This window comes from Falco naumanni, chromosome 20 (assembly GCF_017639655.2).
Source record: "Falco naumanni isolate bFalNau1 chromosome 20, bFalNau1.pat, whole genome shotgun sequence".
NCBI classification, from domain to species: Eukaryota; Metazoa; Chordata; class Aves; order Falconiformes; family Falconidae; genus Falco; species Falco naumanni.
In genome coordinates this window covers 211,316-231,812 of record NC_054073.1, presented here as the reverse complement: position 1 = coordinate 231,812, position 20,497 = coordinate 211,316, and the positions used below count along the sequence as shown (strand labels likewise).

Below are 20,497 nucleotides of genomic sequence, written 5' to 3'. Positions count from 1 at the left end.
GCCCCCAGCTAGCTCCCGCTGGTTTTGTTATAAATCTCAGTTTTATTGCGGTTCGCGCCCGGCATCAGGAGCTGGGGGGCTCTGCCCCCCCCGCGTCCTCGTCGTCACTGCTGTCCTCATGTAGGCCTGCCAGCACCGTGCCCAGGGGGGTCCGCGCGGCCACCAGCACCAGGTTACGCGGGGAGAACCGGGGGTTGAAGAGGGGCACGAGGGCGCACTGGAAACCTGCGGGGAGCGGGTGGGTGGGTCCTGGCAACACTGCCGCCCACCACCCCACCACCCCACGGGGGCACCCACCTTGCTCCCGCAGGTAGAGCAGGCGATCGAGGAGGATGAGGGTCTCCACCAGCGGAGCCAGCAGCAGGGTGAGGCTGAAGAAAGCCACCACCTTGTGCTGCTGCTCCAGCATGGCCCCCACCGCCTCCGTCTCCAGCGGGATGGTGGCCGGATCCAACCCCACGCGGGGCAGCCCCAGGCGAGCGTACCTGTGGGGTAACGTCACGCAGGGGGGCAAACAAGCGGGGTGGGGGACAAAAAAGGGGGTGCGCCCCTCCCCAAACTCACTGGGGGAAGCTGAGGGCATGCGCCTTCTTCACCGTCTGCACCCCTGGGTGCTTCATGCCGGGGTGGGCTGCTCGAATGAGGGTCTCGAGGATGGCGCGGTAGCAATGGGCGCGTAGGGAGCAGCTCTGCCGGCGCAACCGCCCCGCGTACTCCTCCAGCGCATGGCAGGCGGCTTCCCGCGCCCGGTAGGAGAGCTCGTGGCCCGGTAATGTGGCTACCCAAGAGCTCAGCGGGTAGCCAGGGGGGCAACCGGGGGGCTGCGGCGGGGTGGACAGCTTCATGTAGCAACAGGCTACCGAAGCGATGGCGGCCACGGCGGGGCTGCGGGCGAAGTGGCGAAGCAGGGCCGGGCTGAGGTCCCCGCAGGCGTGCAGCCCCGTCACCAGCACCCGCTGCCCCCCCTCGGCCCCCCCCGGCCCCCCCAGGGGGTTCCTGGCGGCGGGGCCAGGCCCTGGGGGGTGGGGGGGTAGCAGGAATTCCCCCCAGGGAGCCCCCGGGTCCAGGCGGCCGGCCACGTGGCGTGGACCCCGGGGGGTGAGGGGAGGTGGGGGGCGGCGGGTGGGGGTTTGGCAGCACTGGGGGGGCCCCTCGTTTCCCAGCACCCCCCTTTTCCCCAGCTCCCGCAGCAGCTCACGGTCGAAGCGCTCCGCCATCCCGGCCAGGCGGCCATCACCCTCCACCGCGGTGACGGATAAGCCGAGGCCGAAGGCCAGGAACCGGGAGAGGTGGCCCTGGCGGAGGGGGAGGGGACGGGGGGACAGGGACACAGGCGCTCAGCTTGGGGGGGACGACACATTCCCCCATGGCCCCCCCACACCCCCCGTCACGCCCTGCTCCTACCTGCCCCGCTCCGACGTCCACCACACGGTCGCAGCTGGTGGCCTGGCTCAGCCGCTGCAGGAGCTGTGGGGAGAGGGCGGCTGTTGGAGGGTCTGCGGGGGGGGGGGGTGTCGCATGGGGGGGGACACACACGGCCACCCACCTTCCCCAGGCGCCGGATCTCGTGCTGCTTCTTGGGCTTGACGTGGCGGCGGAGCAGGGGGTGCAGGCGGGCGCTCTGGCAGGGGGGGCGCGGGGAGCCCCCCCCCGACTGGCCGCGGGGGAAGGCGAGGGCGCGGGCAGCGGCGGCGAAGGCTAGCAGGGAGAGGGGCCAGGTAGCCCCCGCCCCCCCCCGGCCCCCCAGGAGCCCAGCTAGCTGCTGGGGGGCTGCGGTGGCCAGGGCGGCCTGCCAGGGCGGGGGGAGCTGCGCCCACAGCCCCTCGACAAAGAAGTCCTGTGGGGAGGGGGGGTCAGTGGGGGGAACGCGGTGAGGGGGGAAGGGGGGGGCGCGTGGGGACACTCACGATGACGTAAGCGTCGAGCAGCGGCCGGTAGAGCGTCAGGAGGCGGATGATGTCGGCCGCATGCTGCTGCTCCCGCTGCAGGCTGGGGGAGGGGGCGGCCATCGTGTCCTCAGTGCTGGGGCTGTGATGTCACCGCAGGGCGTGACCTCTGGGACTCTGATGTCATCACAGGGTGTGGCCTGTGGTGCTGTGATGTCAGCATGGGGAGTGTCCCCCTGGGGCTCTGATGTCACCCTGGGGCCCTGATGTCACACCAGACTGTGTCCCCTGGGGCTCTGATGTCACCCTGGGGCCCTGATGTCACACCAGACTGTGTCACCCTGGGGTGTGTCCCCTGGAGCTCTGGTGTCCCCCTTGGGCTCTGATGTCACCCTGGGGTGTGTCCCCTGAGGCTCTGATATCCCTTGGGGCCCTGATGTCCCCCTGGGGTGTGTCCCCTGGAGCTCTGGTGTCACCCTGGGGCTCTGGTGTCACACCAGAGTGTGTCACCCTGGGGCTCTGGTGTCACCCTGGGGCTCCAGTGTCACCCTGGGGTGTGTCCCCCTGGGGCTCTGGTGTCACCCCATGAAGCCACCCCCCTCCAGCTGTGTCCTGTGTCACGGCAGCAGGCCTTACCGTCTCTGACATCAGCAGGCTGTGACATCACGCAAGAACGGGTTTGCCCCTCCCACGGCCATGACGTCACCCGGCTATGACATCACCCACGACATCACTGCGGCACGTCATCACCCAGAAGCACAGCTCCGCCCCCCTCCCATGGCCATGACGTCACCAGGCCACGGCAGCGCGCGGGGCTGTAATTCGCCCTCCCGCCACCGTGACGTCATCACGCCACGACGTTACCACGCCGTGACGTCACCCAGCGCGGCGCCTCCCCCGCGGCCGTGACGCCACCCGGCACCTCCAGCAACGCACCCGCCTGCCCCTCGCCGACCAGCTATGACGCAGGGCCGGGCCATGACGTCACCCGTGACGTCAGGCCGCCCAGGCCATAGAGGCGCCCGCCGGCGGGCCAGAGCGGCCCCACGCGCCACTCACCGCCCGTTCCCGCCGCGGCGCTGCGCATGCGCACTCGGGGAGGGGGGGGCGCGAGCGTGCGGGCGGCGGCGCAACCTTATTGCGTCACTACAGCGCCCGGTCGCAGCCGTTTTGCGTCACTGCCGTGCGCGGCCGCACCGCGCCGGCCACGCGCCGCTCCCCCGCGGGGGCAACTTCCGCTTCCGGGGCTCGGAGGGGGGGAGGGGGGGCGGGGGGAGGTGGGTGATCGGCGTCAGGGCCAGGGCTGAGGAAGGGGGCGCTTGTTGCTTAGGGCGACCCCGGTGCTGAGGGGACCCGGTGCTGAGGTGAGGGGCATCTCCCAGTGCCGGGCGGTCCCCGGTACCAGGACCCCCGGTGCTGAGGGGGGGTGGGGGTCCCCGGTTCCGGAGGGGCCCCGGTGCCAGGGCCCCGGGTGCTGCGGGAGGGGCCCCTAGTGCTGAGCAGGGAGCACCCGGTACAGGGTGGGCCCCGGTGCCAGGGCCCGCGGTGCTGAGGGAGGGGGCCCAGTGCCAGGTTCCCCGGTACTGAGGGAGGGGGGGGGGCGGTGCCAGGACCCCAGGTGCTGAGGGGAGGTCCCAGTGCCGGCACCCCCGGTGCTGGGGAGGGCCTGGTGCCAGGCCCCCGGTGCTGAGCCACCTCTCCCCGCTGCAGGCAGGACTGGCCTGGCCGGCTGGGAGCCCCGGGGCGGGGGTCGCCCTCCCGCCACCCCCGCTCCCACGATGACGGATTTGCTCCTCAACGTGGACTTTACCCCCTGTGAGCGCCCCGGCAGGAAGGAGCCCGGTAACCCCAAGCACCGGCGGTTCCTGCGGCGGCGGCGGGCGCTGGAGCAGCGGGGTGTGCTGAAGCAGAAGCAGCTGCCGGTGGTCCAGCCGCCAGCAGGGAGAGGCTCCCTGAAGAAGCCAGGTCGGAGGGGGAAGGGGCTGGGGGCAGCCGGGGGACACCAGGAGAAAAGGAACCCCCAGCCCAAGCCGTGCCGCAAAGCCAACGGTGCCACATCTGTCACCCGGCCCGGCGCGGCCGCGCAGAATAGCTCCGCCAGCTCCAACAGGACAGGGCTTCCATTGAAAATCAAGGCGAAGCCCCGTGGGGCGGCGAAGAGCAAGGGAAGCCCCCCAGCCTTCCCCCCGCAGCCCCCCAAACTGGTGGCCATAGACTGTGAGATGGTGGGCACAGGGCCCGGCGGGCGCACCAGCGACCTGGCGCGCTGCAGCATCGTCAGCTACAACGGTGACGTCATGTACGACCAGTACATCCGTCCCGTCGCCCCCATCGTGGATTATCGCACCCGCTGGAGCGGCATCCGCCGGCACCACATGGCCAACGCCGTCCCCTTCAGCAAGGCCCAGCGAGAGGTGTGCCCCCCCCGTGTGTCCCTGGGGGGGCTGTGGTCCGGGGTGGGGGGCCACAGGGTGGGGGAGTTTGTCTCAGGGGGGTTTGTCACGCTACAGGGGCTCATCTGGGTGGGTGAGGAGTGCCCGTGGCGTCTTCCCCACTTCTTCACACCAATCTCCTCCTCCCCACCGGCAGTGGGGCAGCACCACATCCCCCGTGGGGCAGAAACCTCCTGCCCCACATGGAACAGCCCGCTGGGTGTCTTCCCCCCCCCCTCACCCCAATTTCATCCCTCTCTCCTTAGATCCTGCGCATCCTCGCTGGGAAGATCGTGGTCGGCCACGCCGTCTCCAACGACTTCAAGGCGCTCAAGTACTTCCACCCGAAGGCGCTCACCCGGGACACGTCCCGGATCCCCCTGCTGAACCGTAAGGGCGGCTTCCCCGAGAACGTCTCCATCTCCCTGAAGCGCCTCACCAAGCAGCTGCTCCACAAGGATATCCAGGTAACTCGGCTGAATCCTCCTTCCCCCATCCTGGCGTCCCTCCCCCCCCTCTTGGCGGACTCAGCCGGCAGCTCCCCGTGCTCCCCCAGGAGCCAGGGAGCAGCGTGGGGATCCCCCTGTGCTACGTTGTGGGGGGCAGGAGCAGGGAGGTCCATCCTCCGGGAAAGATTGGGGTGTCACACGCAATCCTGAGGCCAGGGCGCCCCAAGTTCAGCCGCTGCTGCCAGTCCTGGAGGGCAGGGCAGCCCTGTGCCTCAGTTTCCCCTTCCCTGGAAGCCAGCCCGCAGGGGGAGGGACCCCTCCAGCGTGTTGGGGGGGCTTTTTCCCCACTCAGCCGGTATTGGAGGGGTGACATGGACTGCGCCTCTGTCCCCAACAGGTCGGGAAAACCGGCCACTGCTCGGTGGAGGACGCCCGGGCCACCATGGAGCTCTACAAGGTGGTGGAGACAGAGTGGGAGCAACATCTGATGCTGAACCCCGAGCAGGACTGACAGCCCCGCACCCCCATCCTGCGCCCCAGGGGGGGCCCAGAGCCCGCGGGGAGGAACCGGGAGCGCGCCGAGGGGCCACTCCATCCCTCCGGGCGAGGTAGCGGGGACGGTGGGAGCCAGGCGGGACCGTCCCTGTGCCCCCGGTGTGCCTTGTCATGCCGCTGCTGTTGTGCTCCGTCCTCCCCCAGGGACGTGGGGGAGAGCTGGGGCCAGCCTGTGCCTTGCCAGGGGGGGCTTTGGGTGCTGCCCCCCCCCCCCCCCCCGCCAGAACAGCTCGGTGCTGCCGGAGGTGCCGATAACGCCGCGGGGCTGCGGGTCTGGGTGCGGCGTCGGGGCTTTGCCAGCCGCATGCGCTCAGTTACCGGAGGCAGGGGGGGGCATCCGTGCCCGGAGCAGGCTCCTTCCCTCCCGGTTCTTCCCATCTTGCAAAACTACCTCTGACAAGGGCAGGAACCGCCGAAGGCTCCGGGCTGGGGCGTGGGAGCGGGCAGCGCGCGGGAGGTGGGAAGCGGATCCTGCCGGAAAGTCCCTGCTCCCATTTCGGAGCTTCTCTCCCTCGGTGGTTTGGGTGCCACCTTCCTCGTTGCGTAAGTGGTGCTGTGAATGCGGAGGCTGGGGCAAGCCCGGGCACGGGGGACCGGTGTCACCGGTGTCACTGGTGTCACCTCGTTCACCTGCAGCCGTGCCACCCTGTGTGTCCCCCCGCGGGGGACGCCAGGGCTGTCACAGGTGCCTCCGAACACGGACGCGCGGCTGTTGCCTGAACTCTTGAACGTGTCCAGAGTTCTCAGTCCGCCCCGGGGGGGCTGCTTTGAACTGAAAGGTTGATGGATAAAATCCCAATTAAAAAGAAATGATTAACGAGCCCTTCCTTTCACCGGAGGAGTGGGGGATGGAGGGGACCTCCGGGCCCTGGGGACGGCGCTCAGCCCTGGCTCTGCGGGGCACGGTGCCACCCACACCGGGCAGAGTGAGATGCCCCTCCACGTGCTTTTGGTTGCCCCCCAGCTTGGCAAGCTGGCCTCCGGAATGGGCAAACTGGCTTCTGGAATGGGCCGGGAGGGGAGAGGTGCTGGTGCCTGGTGCTGAGCACAGCGTTTGCAGGCTCCAGGTGGGCCCCTGGTGTGGCGCTGCCAGCTGTCACCCATCACCTGCCAACATCTGCCTCCCGGTGACCCTCCGCCTCCTCTTCGTACCCCTTCCCCCTGCCCGGGGCTGCTGGGGACCCCCCAGCTGCACCCCATTTTCTGGTTAAGCCGCAGGGTGCTGGAGAGCTGGGGGGTCCCCACCACTGGTGTCACCGAGAGGCCGCGGTGGCCAAAATGTCCGAGGCTGCTGTGTGGCTGTTGGTGCTGAGCCAGCAGGCACCTTGGGGGATCCCTCCCGCCTGCGCTGGGCTGGATGCGGCCCTGCAGGGCGGGGAGGGGGGGAGGAGGTGACGGTCCTGGTCCTGAGCCCCCGGCGTGCGTCACATTTTCCAGCCTTTCGGCGTGTTTACGTGGCTGCGCTTGGCTCCCGGCTGCGGGGACCGAGGGGGAGTTTTGGGGGCCACAACCAGCTCACAGCCCCCACAGTGGGGTGGCCACCCCCCTTTTTTTTTGGGGGGGGGGGGGGCGGGATTTAAACATAAAACTGGGGGTAGCGTGCTGGGGTGGAGCTGCCTGAGCACCCCCCAGGCGGGGTGGTTTTTAGGGGGGGCTGCAGCGCTTCCCCTCTCCCAGGGCTTGTGTGTGTGCACGCGTGTGTACACATGTGTGCACATACGTGTGCACACGTGTGTGCCAGGTCCTGGCTACATCCTGGGAGGGGGTGGGGAAGCTGTTAGAGCCCCAAAATCCAAAGGAAGGCGAGAGGGCGGAGGAGAAGCTGGGAGCCTTTGTGTCTGGGCTGGGTTTGGAAGCGACTGGGGGGGGGAGGGGGGGGTTTATGAGCTCGTTATAAATGGCCGGTCATTAAAGTTTTTTACGTCTTTGGAAATGAGAAGCAGGCGGCCTGGCCCCAGCTTGGCGGCAGATGCTGGATGCAGCCGGCGGCGCGGGGTCGGGGGTCTTCGCTCAGATCCCACCCTTGGGATCCCTTCAGCCACGAGCCGGGGTCCAGGGTTGGGGCAGGATCCCACTGGGGTGGCCGTGGGGTGTGGGGGGCTCCCCCCCCCCCCCAAGCCGGGGTCCCCCAGCGGGGCAGCCCACGGTCATTCATTTCCGCAGCGGCTGGGGGGGGGGGGGGGGGGGGGGGGGGGCCTGCACCCCATCAGCTGGGATGGATTTACAGGGATGTGGGGCTGGAGCGACAGGCGACCTGCAGGGGGGGGGGGGTCACCCCCCCAGCCCCCCTTGCGTTGGAGACCCCCGTCCGCTTTCCCAATGCAGGGAGAGGTTGTAAGGGGGGGGGGGATGAGCCGTTTGTGGGGTGTGGGGCCACGTCACCCCTTCCCTGCATCCGGCGTGGGATGGGGACACTGGGGGGGGGGGGGGGGCAGTGTCCCCAAGGAGCCATGTCCCCCCCTGACAGGCTCTGGGGGGCCACGGACAGCATTTGGGGGGGGGCTGAGCTGGGGGGGGGGAGTCCACTGCGGGCTCTGGCCTCAGGATTTCTGCGGTTTGCCAGGATTTTGGCAGCCTGTCCCGCCGGGAAAAGGGGGGGTGGGGGGTGACACCTCCCGGGATGCTGCTCCTCGTCTGCCTGCGGCCGGGGGTCCCCGGTACCCGGGGAGGGTTATTTGGGGCCGGTTATTTGCTTGCCCACCCCAGGGCATTCCCAGGGTGGGAAGGAGGGAGAGGAGGGTGGGGTGCGAAGGCTTTATCCATCCGCCCTTCCCGGCAAAATCCCTTCCAGATGTGGGGCTGGTGCGGTGGCCGGCACGGCCCCAGTGCACTGGGATGGGGGGTCCCCAGGAATGAGGGGTGCCCTAGGGACTGGGATGGGGGGGTCCGTGGGAATGGGGGGGTGCCCTGGGGACCAGGATGAGGGGTCCTTGGGAATGGGGGGTGCCCTGGGGGCTGGGATGAGGGGTCCCCGGGAATGGTGGGGTGCCCTGGGGACCGGGATGAGGGGTCCTCAGGAATGAGGTGGTGCCCTGGGGACCAGGATGGGGGGTCCCCGGGAATGGGGGGTGCCCTGGGGGCTGGGATGGGGGGTCCCCGGGAATGGGGGGTGCCCTGGGGACTGGGATGAGGGGTCCTTGGGAGTGGGGAGTGCCCTCGGGGGGGTGTCAGGCAGATCCCCCCCGCTCCTCCTAGAAATGAGGCTTTTTTTCCTTTTCCCCCAAACTCGGAGCACGTGCAGCATCCCCCCTTCCCGCTACTCCACGCTGGGGGGACGCGACTCCTGCACCCCGGGGTGAAGAGGTTGGGGTGACCCCTTCACCTACACCCCTTCCCCAAGCCCCCCCACCCCCTAGCCGGGGTTTTCAGCCCTCCCCATCGTCGTCGTCCGTCCCCCCCCCCCCCGGCATCGCGTCGAGCATCTGCGCGGCTGTAGGTAAGGTTCTGTCAGCTCTTTGTTCCAGATCCTGTTCTTCGGGGGATTAGGGACTCGCTGCAAGCCAGGACTTGGCCCGCCAGCATCGCCCGCACGTTTTGGGGGCAAGGGGGGGGGTGGGGACGGGAGGAGGGGTGGGGACGGTGGAGGGTTTCCCCCCCCCCCTCCTGAACCAGAGCAGAAATCTCTCTTCTTCCATTTCAGAGCTGCCGATGAACCAGAAACGCCATTTCTTGCTCGGCCGCTGCATTTCGGCCGGGGCACGATGCCCAGCACCGTGGTACCATAACCCAGCACCGTGGCGTGATACCCGGCACCGTGGCGTGATACCCAGCACCGTGGCGTGATACCCGGCACCGTGGCGTGATACCCAGCACCGTGGCGCGATGCCCAGCGCTGTGGTACCATAACCTGGCACCATGGTGCGATACCCAGAACCGTGGTGCGATACCCGGCACCGTGGTACTGTAACCCAGCGCCGTGGTACCATAACCCGGCACCATGGTGTGATACCTGGCACCGTGGTGCAATGCCTGGCACCATGGTGTGATGCTGCCCACCACTGTGGCACCATACCTGGCACCATGGTGCGATACCTGGCACCGTGGTGCGATACCCACCACCGTGGTGTGATACCCAGCACTGTGGCACTATACCCGGCACCATGGCGTGATGCCCAGCACCATAGCACCATACTGGGTACCGTGGTGTGATACCTGGCACTGCGGTGCGATACCCAGCACCGTGGCACCATGGCATGATGCCCAGCACCGTGGCACGGTACCCGGCACCGTGGTGTGATACCCACCACCATGGTGTGATACCCAGCACCATGGCACCATACCCGGCACTGTGGTGCGATACCCAGCATCATGGTGCGATACCCGGCACCGTGGCACGATACCTGGCACCATGGCATGAATCCCAGCACCATGGCATGATACTCAGCACCATGGCACGATGCCCAGCACCGTGGTGCAATACCCAGCACCGTAGCACCATACCCACCACCGTGGTGCGATACCCACCGCCATGGCACGATGCCCAGCACCATGGCACAACCTGCCCGACGCGGCACGTTCCTCCGGCCTCTCGCGGAGGAGAGAAACCCCCGAAAATAATTCCTCCCGCTTCGCCCGCGCCCCTTTATCGGGGTTTAAATCTACGTGCGCGGTTTCTCTTGCTTTTCCCCGGGCCCGCAGCCAAAGCAAACCCCCCACAGCGCGGCGAGGTCCCGGGGGGTGACACAGCCGCCCCCCCCGCTCCCTGCCCCTGCACGCGTGCACACGCGTGTGCACAAACATGTGTCAGAACACACAGCCAGCCAAACTGCACCCGTGCACATATGTAGCTCCACAGGAATGAAGACACGTGCACAAGCACCTGCACACGCGTGTGCGGATACCTGCATGTGTGTGCAGGCATGTGGGTGTGTGTGCACACGCGTGCTGCTGGCGTGACTCCAGGTGTGTGTGCGCCCATGGGTGCCCAGCCAGCACCCAGCTGCGCTGGGGGTGCGAGGGGACGTCTGGGGGGTGCAGGGGGACTTGGGGGGTGCGGGCAGGTCTGGGGGGTGCAGGGGGATTTGGGGGGGTGCGGGCAGGTCTGGGGGGTGCAGGGGGACTTGGGGGGTGCGGGCAGGTCTGGGGGGTGCAGGGGGATTTGGGGGGGTGCGGGCAGCTCGGGCGGCGGTGCGGGAAGCTCAGGGGGGGCTGTGAGCAGCATTGGGGGGTGCAGAGAGCTCGGGGGGGTTGCGGGCAGCTCGGGGGGGGTGCGGGCAGCTTGGGGGTGCGGGCAGCTGGGGGGGGTGCGGGCAGCTCGGAGGGGGCTGCGGGCAGCCGGGGGGGTTCCAGCCCGCACCCCCCAGCTGGGGGGTCCCGCCGGCGCCCCCGGGGCAGGTGAGCGCGGAGCCGCCGCGGGGCCGGGGCCGGGGGCGGGGGCGGGGGGGGTGTGTGGGGGGGGTGGGGGGTGGGGGTGGTAGGGGTGGGGGTGGGACCAGCCCCGCAATAAAACGGCGGCGCGGGCGGGCCGGGCCGTGCCGGGAGAGCGGCGGGGCGCTCGGTGCCGCTCGCTTCCCCTCGGGTTCTTCCCCCCCCCGCCCCCCCCCGCCCCAGCCGGTGCCCCCCCCTCCCCCACCCCTTCCCGGTGACCCACCCCCCCCCGCCCCGCAGCCGCGATGCCCAACTTCTCCGGGAACTGGAAGATGAAGAGCTCGGAAAATTTCGAGGAGCTGCTGAAGGCGCTGGGTGAGTGCGAACCCCGGGACCCCCCACCCCGGTTGGCTGAGGGAGGGGGGCGGCAGGGGGTCCTGCCCCCCACCTCCCCTCCAAACCCGTCCTCCAGCCTGGGGGGGGGCCGCAGAGCCTGGGGGGCGCCGCGTGTTGGGGGGGGACCCCCAGGCTGCTCCCCTTTTTCACAAAGCCCTCGGTGTTGCTTCCCCACTGGGGAAACTGAGGCACGGGGGGGGGGGGGGGCGACAGGCAGCGTGTCCTGCTCCCGAGGGGTCCAGCGTGCCCCCCCCCCCCCAGCCTGCCTCAGTTTCCCCACCCAGGCACCAACCTCCCCCCAGGCCCCTGCCACCATCACCTTCCCCTTCGCACCGAGGGGGTGTGTGCCCCCCCCCAGCACCCAGCCACCCCAAAGCCACCCAACAGGGGTCCCCAGCCCCCACCAGGACCAGGACCCCCAGATTCAACCGGTACCCCCAAACCCACAGCCTGGCCTGATAGCGGGTGCGTGGGTCACGGGGCTCATTTGGGGTCCTTCGCGGGGGGGGCTCACAGGGCAGGACCCATCGTAGGGGGGAAAAAGTGGGGGGCAGAGGCTGGGGGGGTCCCCAGGGCTTTGGGCAGGGGTAGAGCCAGCCCCCCCCCCCCCCCCCCAGCTCCCCTCCGCCTGACCCTCTCCTCGCCCGCCGGGGAGCTGCCGGAGCAGAATATTTTCCAGGTTAGGGGATACGTAACAAATATTTCTGTATAATTATCACTTTCTTGGATTTCACTCCCCAACCCCCCCCCCCCCCCATCCCCCCCCCCCCTTTCTCCCCCCTCCAGCCCCACCGGTGAAACTGGCTCGAAGAAACCTCAGCAGGAAAATAAATCTGCCAGCCCGAAGCCCTTTCCCACGCCGGAGCGGGGGGCTCCTGCCCTTCCCCCCCACCCCTTGCCCCCCCACCCCCCTCCCCCCAAGCCTTTCAGCAGCTTTGGGGGATGCTGATACCTCCACAACCCCTTGGCGGGGATGGGGGGGGGGCGTCAGGTCAAGCCCCCAGTTTTGGCTGCATCATCCCCCCTTCCAGCTTTTGGGGCTGTTTCTCCTTGTGTGTCCCCCCACTCTATGAGCATCGGGGGGGGGGGGGGGGCTGCGTGTGCCACTGGTGGGGTTTGGGCCCCCCCTGGCATGAGTCAGGCCTCAGAGGGAGGGAGCTGCGGAGGGGGGGTCCCCAGCCCCACTTGACCCACTCAGCAGGGGCATCCCGGGGGGGGGGTGGGGTCCCCACAGCGCCGGGTCCACCCCCACGGTGGGAGGGTTCAGGCCCCCCCCCGTGTGTGTCCCCCCGTGTCCCCCGCGATGGGAGGGACCCCCTTTCTGCAGGGACCCTTTCTGGGGGTGCAGGGGGGTAGCCAGGGCATGGTCTCGCTCTGGGGGGGGGGTAGGGCTGCCCCCCCCCCCCCCCCCCCCCCCCCCCCCCCAAGCTTTCGGCTGCCGGAGGGTGACAGGGGAACAATGTCCCCAAAGAGCAGCTCCCTGGTGACAGCCGGGGTTGGGGACATGATGGATGGGACCGGAGCAGGGACAAAGCCCCAGCTGCCCTGGGGGGGACACACAACACATGACACAGGACCGGGGGACCCCTCGGGGGGGGGGGGTGTCATGCAGGTCACCCGGCCACGCTGGGAGGGGGTGTCCCCGCCGTCACCCCGGGCTGGGGGAGCATTCGCCCCCCCCCCCCCCCCCCCCATCACTCTCATCCCTTGCCCCGGGGAGCTGGCCCCAGCATCGCCCTCCCCCCCTCCCCTTCCCCCCCCAGGTAACCAGAGCCAGATGTTGGCCAGATGTGGTCGGGGGATTGGGGGGGGGGGGGCTGCCCTGAGCCATCTGCAGTGCTCGGGGTCCCCCTGGGACATGGTGCTGCCACGTGTGGGAGCCGAGGCCGTGACCCCCCCCCCGCCGCCACGGTCACCCGGAGGGGGCCCTGCCCCCCCCCCCCCCCCCGAGAGGCTCTTAAGCCCCCACCCCCCCAGGCTCTTAAACTTACCCCCCCCTCGAGGCTCTTGTGTCCGTCCCCCCCTCCCCCCCCCCCCCCCCGAGGCTCTTACCACCCTCCCTGCCCACCTCCAGGCTTTGCCCCCCCCCCCGCCTCCAGGGTCTTGCCCCTCCACCCCCCTCAGGCTCTTACACCCCCCACCCCCCAGGCTCTTTACCAACGTGCCCCCTCCCCCCGAGGCTCTTACACCCCCCTCCCTGAACCCCCAACTCCACCTTCCCCCCCCCCCCCCCCCCCCCCCGGGGCTCTTACACTCCCCCCGACCCTCCCCACCCCCCAGGGAAGGGGCAGTTCCTTTCCCCTTCCCCCCCGCCCCCCCCAGTAGGGGGGTGCTGGGGCTGGGGTGTCTTACTGCCCCCCTTCCCCAGGGGTCAACATGATGCTGAGGAAGATCGCGGTGGCGGCGGCCTCGAAGCCGGCGGTGGAGATCCGGCAGGACGGGGAGAGCTTCTACATCAGGACCTGCACCCCCGTGCGCACCACCGAGATCCGCTTCTGCATCGGCCACGAGTTCGAGGAGCAGACGGTGGATGGGCGGCCCTGCAAGGTGGGCACCTGCACACGCCTGTGCACGCGTGTCACGCATGCACGTGTGTTCTGACGTGTTAATGTGTCTGTGTGCATGTTCATGCATGCACAGTTGCGTGTGCACGCATGTCACACGTTTTGCACGAGGGCATGAGCCCTCGCGTGTGCACAGCTTGCGTATGTATGCGCATGCATGCAGAGAGGTGCGTGCACTTGTGCATGCATGCACGTCACGCACATGTTTTGCACAAGGGCCATGAGCCCATGTCTGCACACAGGCGCATGTATGCACATGTATGCATGCAGAGAGGTGCACGCACTTGTACATGCACACACATCACGCACATGTTTTGCACAAGGGCATGAGCGCGTGTGTCTGCATGCAGGCGCATGTGTGCACATGCACATGGATGCATGTATGCAGAGAGGTGCGTGCACATGTTGCATGAGACCAGGAGCGCTTACGTGCACAAGAGTTGCATGTGTGCACACCCATGCACATGCATGCACACATCTGCACCCACCCACCTGATTTTGCGTGAGGGCAGGAGTACTCACGCATGTGTGCATGCACACAGGTGTGTGCACACGCAGATGCATGTGCATGCATGCACACATTTTGCAGGAGGGCAGGAGCGCTCATGTGTGTGCATGCAGTCATGTGTGTGCATGCAGTCACATGTGTGCACACTTGTGCATGCACACGCCTTTTGCAGGAGGGCAGGAGCACTCCCGTGTGTACATGCACATGCAGATGCATGTTGGCATGAACACGTGAGCAGGGGGCTGGTCCCTTCCCGCACACGGGTGACAGATGAATGGGGGCAACTGTCACTGTGCTGGGTGAATGGCCCCGTCCACCTCTTGGGGGGCGTTGGGGGAGGGTGGGGGCTTCTGGAGGTGCCCCTCCCCCCCCCCCCCAACATCACTCTTCCCCCCCCCCAACTGCAGAGCCTGGCCAAGTGGGAGAGTGAGAACAAGATGGTGTGTGAGCAGCGGCTGCTGAAGGGCGAAGGGCCCAAGACGGGCTGGTCCAGGGAGATGACCAACGATGGGGAGCTCATCCTGGTGAGGACTGGGGAGGGGGGGACCCCACTGGGGGGATGGACCCCACTGGGGGCATCTCTGCCCCAGTGCATGCTGGGCAACTCTGGTGGGCTGGGGACCGTGACCCATGACCTGCTCCTCTTGCAGACGATGACGGCCGACGACGTGGTCTGCACCAGGGTCTACGTGCGGGAGTGAAGCCCGCCCCCCCCCCCCCCCCCAGCTCCACTGCCCACCCCCCCCACCCCCCAAGCATCCCCATCCCCCTCTCCATGCCTCTGCCCCCCCCCATCGCCCCCCCTGTGCCCCCCCAAAGCCATGGGGAGGGGGTTGCAGCTTCCCATGGGGGTACCACAGAGCGACCTATGGGGTTTTATTTTTGGGGGGGTGGGGGCGGGGGGGATGCAGGGACGTGGCTTTTTCTCCAGAAAATCCCATTTTTTGGCCGGTTTTGCTGCAGCCGCAGTGGCAGGGGGTCTGCGCCGCCGCCTCCCTGGGCATTTGCCTTGGCTCAAACCACTTCGGATTCGATTAAATTTTGTTTTTTCATGCAGCCCCTCCCTTCCCCCCCCCCCCCCCCCCCCCAGTATTTATTTGTGAATCTTGTGTTGGAAGGGGTCACCACCAACCCTGCGCCGCTGGCACCGCGGCTGTGCAGCACCAGGTCTCAGCCCTCCACCCCACCTTCCCCCCTCCCCCCCCCCCCCCGGGGCTGAAGCCCCCCCCGGGATCATCCCAATCATTTCCCTCCTCTTTTCAATAAATGTCCTACACCCCCCGCCCCCCCAGCTGGTGTCCCTGTCCCCTCCCACCCCTGCTGGTGCATGCACAGATCTTGCACCCCAGCCCCCGGCACAGCCACGGATCCTGCACCACATGCACGGATCCTGTACCCCCCGCCCCAACACAGGCATGGATCCTGCACCGCAGCCCCCAGCACATGCACGGATCCTGCACCGCAGCCCCCAGCACATGCACGGATCCTGCACCGCAGCCCCCGGCGCGTGCACGGATCCTGCACCCCGGCCCCCAGCACATGCACGGATCCTGCACCCCAACACATGCACGGATCCTGCACCACAGCCCCCGGCGCGTGCACGGATCCTGCACCCCGGCCCCAACACATGCACGGATCCTGCACTGCAGCCCCCAGCACATGCACGGATCCTGCACCCTGGCCCCAACACATGCACGGATCCTGCACTGCAGCCCCCGGCGCGTGCACGGATCCTGCACCCCGGCCCCCAGCACATGCACGGATCCTGCACCACAGCCCCCGGCCCGTGCACGGATCCTGCACCCCGGCCCCAACACATGCACGGATCCTGCACCGCAGCGCCCGGCGCGTGCACGGATCCTGCACCCCGGCCCCCAGCACATGCACGGATCCTGCACCCGAACACATGCACGGATCCTGCACCCCGGCCCCCAGCACATGCACGGATCCTGCACCCGAACACATGCACGGATCCTGCACCGCAGCCCCCAGCACATGCACGGATCCTGCACCGCAGCCCCCAGCACATGCACGGATCCTGCACCGCAGCCCCCGGCGCGTGCACGGATCCTGCACCCCGACACAGGCACGGATCCTGCACCGCAGCCCCCAGCACATGCACGGATCCTGCACCCCAACACATGCACGGATCCTGCACCGCAGCCCCCAGCACATGCACGGATCCTGCACCGCAGCCCCCGGTGCGTGCACGGATCCTGCACCCCAACACATGCACGGATCCTGCACCGCAGCCCCCGGTGCGTGCACGGATCCTGCACCCCAACACATGCACGGATCCTGCACCGCAGCCCCCAGCACATGCACGGATCCTGCACCCCGACACAGGCACGGATCCTGCACCGCAGCCGTTGCGCAAGGGTCCGGGGGCGAGGGCGGTGGCGGTGTTGGCACATCCCAGCGTGGGAAGCGCGGAGGGCAGCCGTGGGGCAGCCGTGGGGCAGGGAGGGTGGCATGGGGCTAGGGCACAGCTCACTCTTTGGGCTCAGCACCAGCTCCGGGGCAGCGGGGGGGGGGGTGGGTGTCTGAGACCCTCTCCCAGCTCAGCTGGAGGAGCCAGGGCACCCATGGGTGCTGCCTGCCAGGACGCAGCTGTGATGCTCATTGGGGTGTTGCCTGCTAATTGCCCTAATTAATTACCCCAAGGGAGGACAAGTAGGCTTTGCTGGGGGCTCAGCCGGTAGTGCTGGGGGGGTTGGGCTGCAGGGGAGATCCGCCTGGGGGGGTGGGCTGGGACATGGGGGGCACTGACCTCCTCCCCCTGCCAGCCCCAGGGCCACGCTATGCCGTGGGGTGCTTGCAGCTGTGTATGGGGTGATGGGGGGCGCGGAACAGCCCCCCTGGGTCCCCAGCACCCCTCCTGCCCCAGCCTGGGGTGGGTGGGGGGTGTCAGGCAGGGGGGTTGGCTTCACCCCCCTTGCCCTGGGTGTGATCCTGCCCGGCAGGGAGGGTGTTCAGCAGCTGGAAGGGTGTAATTACACCTTCCCTGGGGAGCAGCAGGAGGGAGAGGAGGAGGAGGAGGAGGAGGAGGAGGAAGGGCTCCGGTATCTCCAGGTGGCCACTTGGCAGTCGCCCATCGCCCCGTCTCGCCATTCCCAACCCGCTGCCAGCGCCGCATCCCAGCTCCCCCCAGCATCCCCCGTACTGGGACCAGTTGGCCATCCCCGGCAGGAGCGATGCCAGCCTTGGGGTGGGCTCTGGGGGGGGGGTGGCCCCCTCCCCCACTTTGCCAAACCCCCCATTTTTCACCCCAAAGGCCTCGCAAAAGCCATTGACCGAGCGGGAGCGGCCGGTAATGGAAACCAGCTGCGCCCCCCCCCCCCTTCTCCGCTTGGGAATATCCTCTTTCCGAGCCCCCCGGTTGGGGGGAGCACGCGAGGGGGGGCCCCAGTAGCCGCGACAGCACATCTGGGGGGGGTGGGTTCTATGGGGCCGCCAGCTGCCTGCGCTCCTCCCCCCCCCCCCATCAGCATCCAGCCCCACTGGGGGTCCTATCCTGCTCCATGGGTCCTATCCTGCTCCATGGGTGCTGCCCCATAATGATGGGGGGGGGGGGGGCTGGGGGTGCTGCTTGGCGTTGGATGGCGGCTGCTCCTTAAACAAAAAGCAAATTCCTCGGGGGGGGGGGGGGGCAGTGGGGCTGAGGGGAGGGGGCTGACCCCCCCAAACCTTGAGGGATGCCCTGGGCTGCGCCCCCCCCCCATAGGGCAGCGTGGGTGGTTGCGGGTGCCCCCAGGGATTAGAATCCCTGGCGGTGACCTCGGTGGCCCCCCGGGCTGGGGAGGGGGCCCAGGCTGGCCCCTCGCCTTTCATCTGCAGGAGACAAAGCAGCCCCCCGCCCCCCGCCCCGCTTTGTGCTCTGGGAATGAATGGCCGACCCCGGGGGGGCCCCCCCGGCATTTTTTTTTTTTTTCAGGCATTTTGTAGAAGCAAAGGCTTGGCCGCGTGGGGGGTGGGAGATGTGGCCCCTTTGGGGTCCCCAGGGTTGCATCGCATTCCTACATCCCACCCCCACCCCCCCCGGCCTCCCCCCTCCCCATGCTGGAGGTGGGTGGAGTGGGGGGCTTCGGTTGGACCCTTGTCCCCCCCATGGTGGATACCTGCCCGGGGGGGGGGGGCAGGACTTGTTGGGCAGGTTTGGGGGGACACATCCCCCTCCGCCAGGCTGGGGTGCTGCTGGGGGGGGGGGGGTCCTGGCTGGGCTGGGGGAGCAACACCCCCCCCTCCCCCCAGTGCTGGGAAGGGGCAGAACAGCTGAGCTGTGCCCCCCCCCCCTAGCCAGACCTCGGAGTAGGGGGTCGAGGTGCTGCCCACCCCCCCCGCACCCCCCCAGGGCTGGTGTCACCCTGGATGGTCTGGGGGGGGCCGGGGGGAGCTGGGCTGGCTGGCTGAGCTCCCAGCAAAGCCCCCCGCCACCCCCCCCCCCAATCTGCTCATTATGGGGGCTGGCTGATGAGCTGGGGGCTGGTGGGGTGCCAAGCTGGGGGTCTTCACCCCTCAGCCCCCCACCCCTCCCTGGAAAGGGGGTTTCTGGGGGGGGGTGTATTGGGCCCTGCAGCCATGTGGCCTTGGTGGTGGTGGTGGCACGCCGAGGGGCTGGGGGGGGGGGGGCAGGGGCGGGGCTGCATGCCAGACGTGGGCTGGGGGGGGTCCAACTGCTGGGGACCCCTTCCCTGGGGACACGTGTGCTGGGGGGGGGGTCACGTGGGTCGTGGGGGGGGGTCTCACGGCTGGGGTCTCCTTCCCTGGGGACACGTGTGTCATGGGGGGGGTCTCACTGCTGGGGTCTCCTTCCCTGGGGACACGTGTGTCATGGGGGGGTCTCACTGCTGGGGTCTCCTTCTCTGGGGACACGTGTGTCATGGGGGGGGTCTCACTGCTGGGGTCTCCTTCTCTGGGGACACGTGGGTCATGGGGGGGGTCTCGCTGCTGGGGCCCCCTTCCCTGGGGACACGTGTGTTATGGGAGGGGGTCTCACTGCTGGGGTCCCCTTCCCTGGGGACACGTGGGTCGCGGGGGGAGGGTCTCGCTGCTGGGGTCCGGTGCCTGGCCCCTGGTGTGGTAGGAGGGGACCCTGGTGGCCGCGGTGGCCCCAGGCGATGGGGGGGTGACACGCCTGTCCCCGTGGGCATCCCCGCGGCGCAGGGCAGCCGGGGACACGGCTCCCCAAAACCGCCGCCAGCTCCGGGAGGGGACAGCCAGCCCTTTGGCAAGGGGGGGTGTGACCGGGTCACCCCCTCCCCTGGGGGGCGGGCTGGCTGGCAGGGCACCCCGCTGGGCGCTGTGGGGCTGGGGAGGGACCCCCCCCCCTTGCCTCGCTCCCCCACGGCTGGCTGCCGGCCAGCATTGTTCTCGCCCTCCTCCTCCTCCTCCTCCTCCTCCTCTCCCCCCTCCAGCCACATCTGGCGCCGGACGCTTTCCTGGGCTCCAGCATGGAAAAAAAAAAGGGGTGGGGGGCTGCGTGCGTGCGTGTGTGTCCAGCTGCAGCCCCCCATTAGCACCCCCAGGCTGGGGCTCCCCATGGGTAAGGCACTGGGGGGAGTTTTCACCCCCATCCTATTTGGGGGGGGCTGGGGGTGGTGGTCGCCAGCAGGCAGCAGCGCGTGGAGGGCAACATGGGGTACACCTGGACCCCCAGTGGCGTTGGGTTTTTTTTTGGGGGGTCCCCCCCCTCCCCGGCCCCTGCTGGGTAGCCTGAATGCCCCACAATGCAGTCTGGACCCCCCCAGTTATTCCCATGGGGTGAGCACAGGGCTGAACAGTGGGGGGTGGGTGGGCTGAGGTTGTTTGAGGGGGGCGGGGGGGGGGGGGGTCTGCCCCCATCATGAGGGGCTCCGAGCATGCTGGGGTGATGCAGCGTGTCCAGGGAAGGCACCAAGGGGGTGCTGAGGGGGGTGGGCTAAGGGGCTGTGAAGCAGGGAAGGGTGAGGGGCTGCAGAGGTGACACGAAGGGTCTAAGGGTTGTTTTGGGGGCGCTGGGTGCAGGGACGGCAAGGGGGGGGGGCGGGCTCTGGGGGTGGGCCCCCTCCTCTGGTGAGCCGCGGCTGGGGGCCCTGGGGGTCCATCCCCCACCCCCTGCCCCGGGGTTGTGGCTCACTGGGAGCCAGGGGACATCCCAGGCTGGGAGGGCAGGTCCTGGCTGGGTCCCCTCCCTGTTGTGCAAAGTTGGGGAAACTGAGGCACGCCCGGCAGATCAAAGGGGCGCAGGAGCCGCCCCCCGCGCCCCAGCGGCCTCTCCGCGGGGAGCACGGCCCCGCCGTGGCAACACGCAGCCGCTCGGACCTGGGATTTGCTTTTAATACCATGTACAAAGTTCCCCCCCCCCCCATTGCCTCCCCCAGCACCCCCCCCCCCCCAAAAAAAAAAAAAAAAAAAACCAGAA

General features: G+C 68.7%; 3 protein-coding genes across 6 annotated transcripts; 2 read left to right on the top strand and 1 right to left on the bottom strand.

Annotated features, from left to right (window-relative positions):
- Positions 1 to 22: 22 nt before the first annotated feature.
- Positions 23 to 2,989, bottom strand: METTL25B (methyltransferase like 25B). 3 transcript variants are annotated; one of them, XM_040578009.1, is made up of 7 exons: positions 2,946 to 2,989; positions 1,908 to 2,086; positions 1,547 to 1,837; positions 1,405 to 1,467; positions 565 to 1,295; positions 298 to 485; positions 23 to 225 (listed from the first exon to the last, which is right to left on the bottom strand). In XM_040578009.1, exons 2-7 carry the CDS (start codon positions 2,007 to 2,009, stop codon positions 65 to 67), a joined length of 1,536 nt encoding a protein of 511 aa, XP_040433943.1. In that variant the 5' UTR covers positions 2,010 to 2,086; positions 2,946 to 2,989; the 3' UTR covers positions 23 to 64. The 3 variants fall into 3 exon arrangements, with proteins under 3 accessions (XP_040433943.1, XP_040433941.1, XP_040433940.1); XM_040578007.1 differs by lacking the exon at positions 2,946 to 2,989 and adding an exon at positions 2,823 to 2,939; XM_040578006.1 differs by lacking the exon at positions 2,946 to 2,989 and adding an exon at positions 2,523 to 2,786 and having other exon boundaries at positions 1,908 to 2,130.
- A 149-nt stretch (positions 2,990 to 3,138) lies between these two features.
- Positions 3,139 to 6,139, top strand: ISG20L2 (interferon stimulated exonuclease gene 20 like 2). Of its 2 annotated transcripts, none has more exons than XM_040578011.1 (4): positions 3,139 to 3,234; positions 3,597 to 4,300; positions 4,585 to 4,785; positions 5,165 to 6,139. In XM_040578011.1, exons 2-4 carry the CDS (start codon positions 3,665 to 3,667, stop codon positions 5,276 to 5,278), a joined length of 951 nt encoding a protein of 316 aa, XP_040433945.1. In that variant the 5' UTR covers positions 3,139 to 3,234; positions 3,597 to 3,664; the 3' UTR covers positions 5,279 to 6,139. The 2 variants fall into 2 exon arrangements, with proteins under 2 accessions (XP_040433945.1, XP_040433944.1); XM_040578010.1 differs by having other exon boundaries at positions 3,140 to 3,250.
- Positions 6,140 to 10,807: 4,668 nt separating this feature from the next.
- On the top strand, positions 10,808 to 15,390 carry CRABP2 (cellular retinoic acid binding protein 2). Its single transcript, XM_040577905.1, has 4 exons — positions 10,808 to 11,004; positions 13,394 to 13,572; positions 14,505 to 14,621; positions 14,748 to 15,390. Exons 1-4 carry the CDS (start codon positions 10,935 to 10,937, stop codon positions 14,796 to 14,798), a joined length of 417 nt encoding a protein of 138 aa, XP_040433839.1. The 5' UTR covers positions 10,808 to 10,934; the 3' UTR covers positions 14,799 to 15,390.
- The last annotated feature ends 5,107 nt before the right edge of the window (positions 15,391 to 20,497 follow it).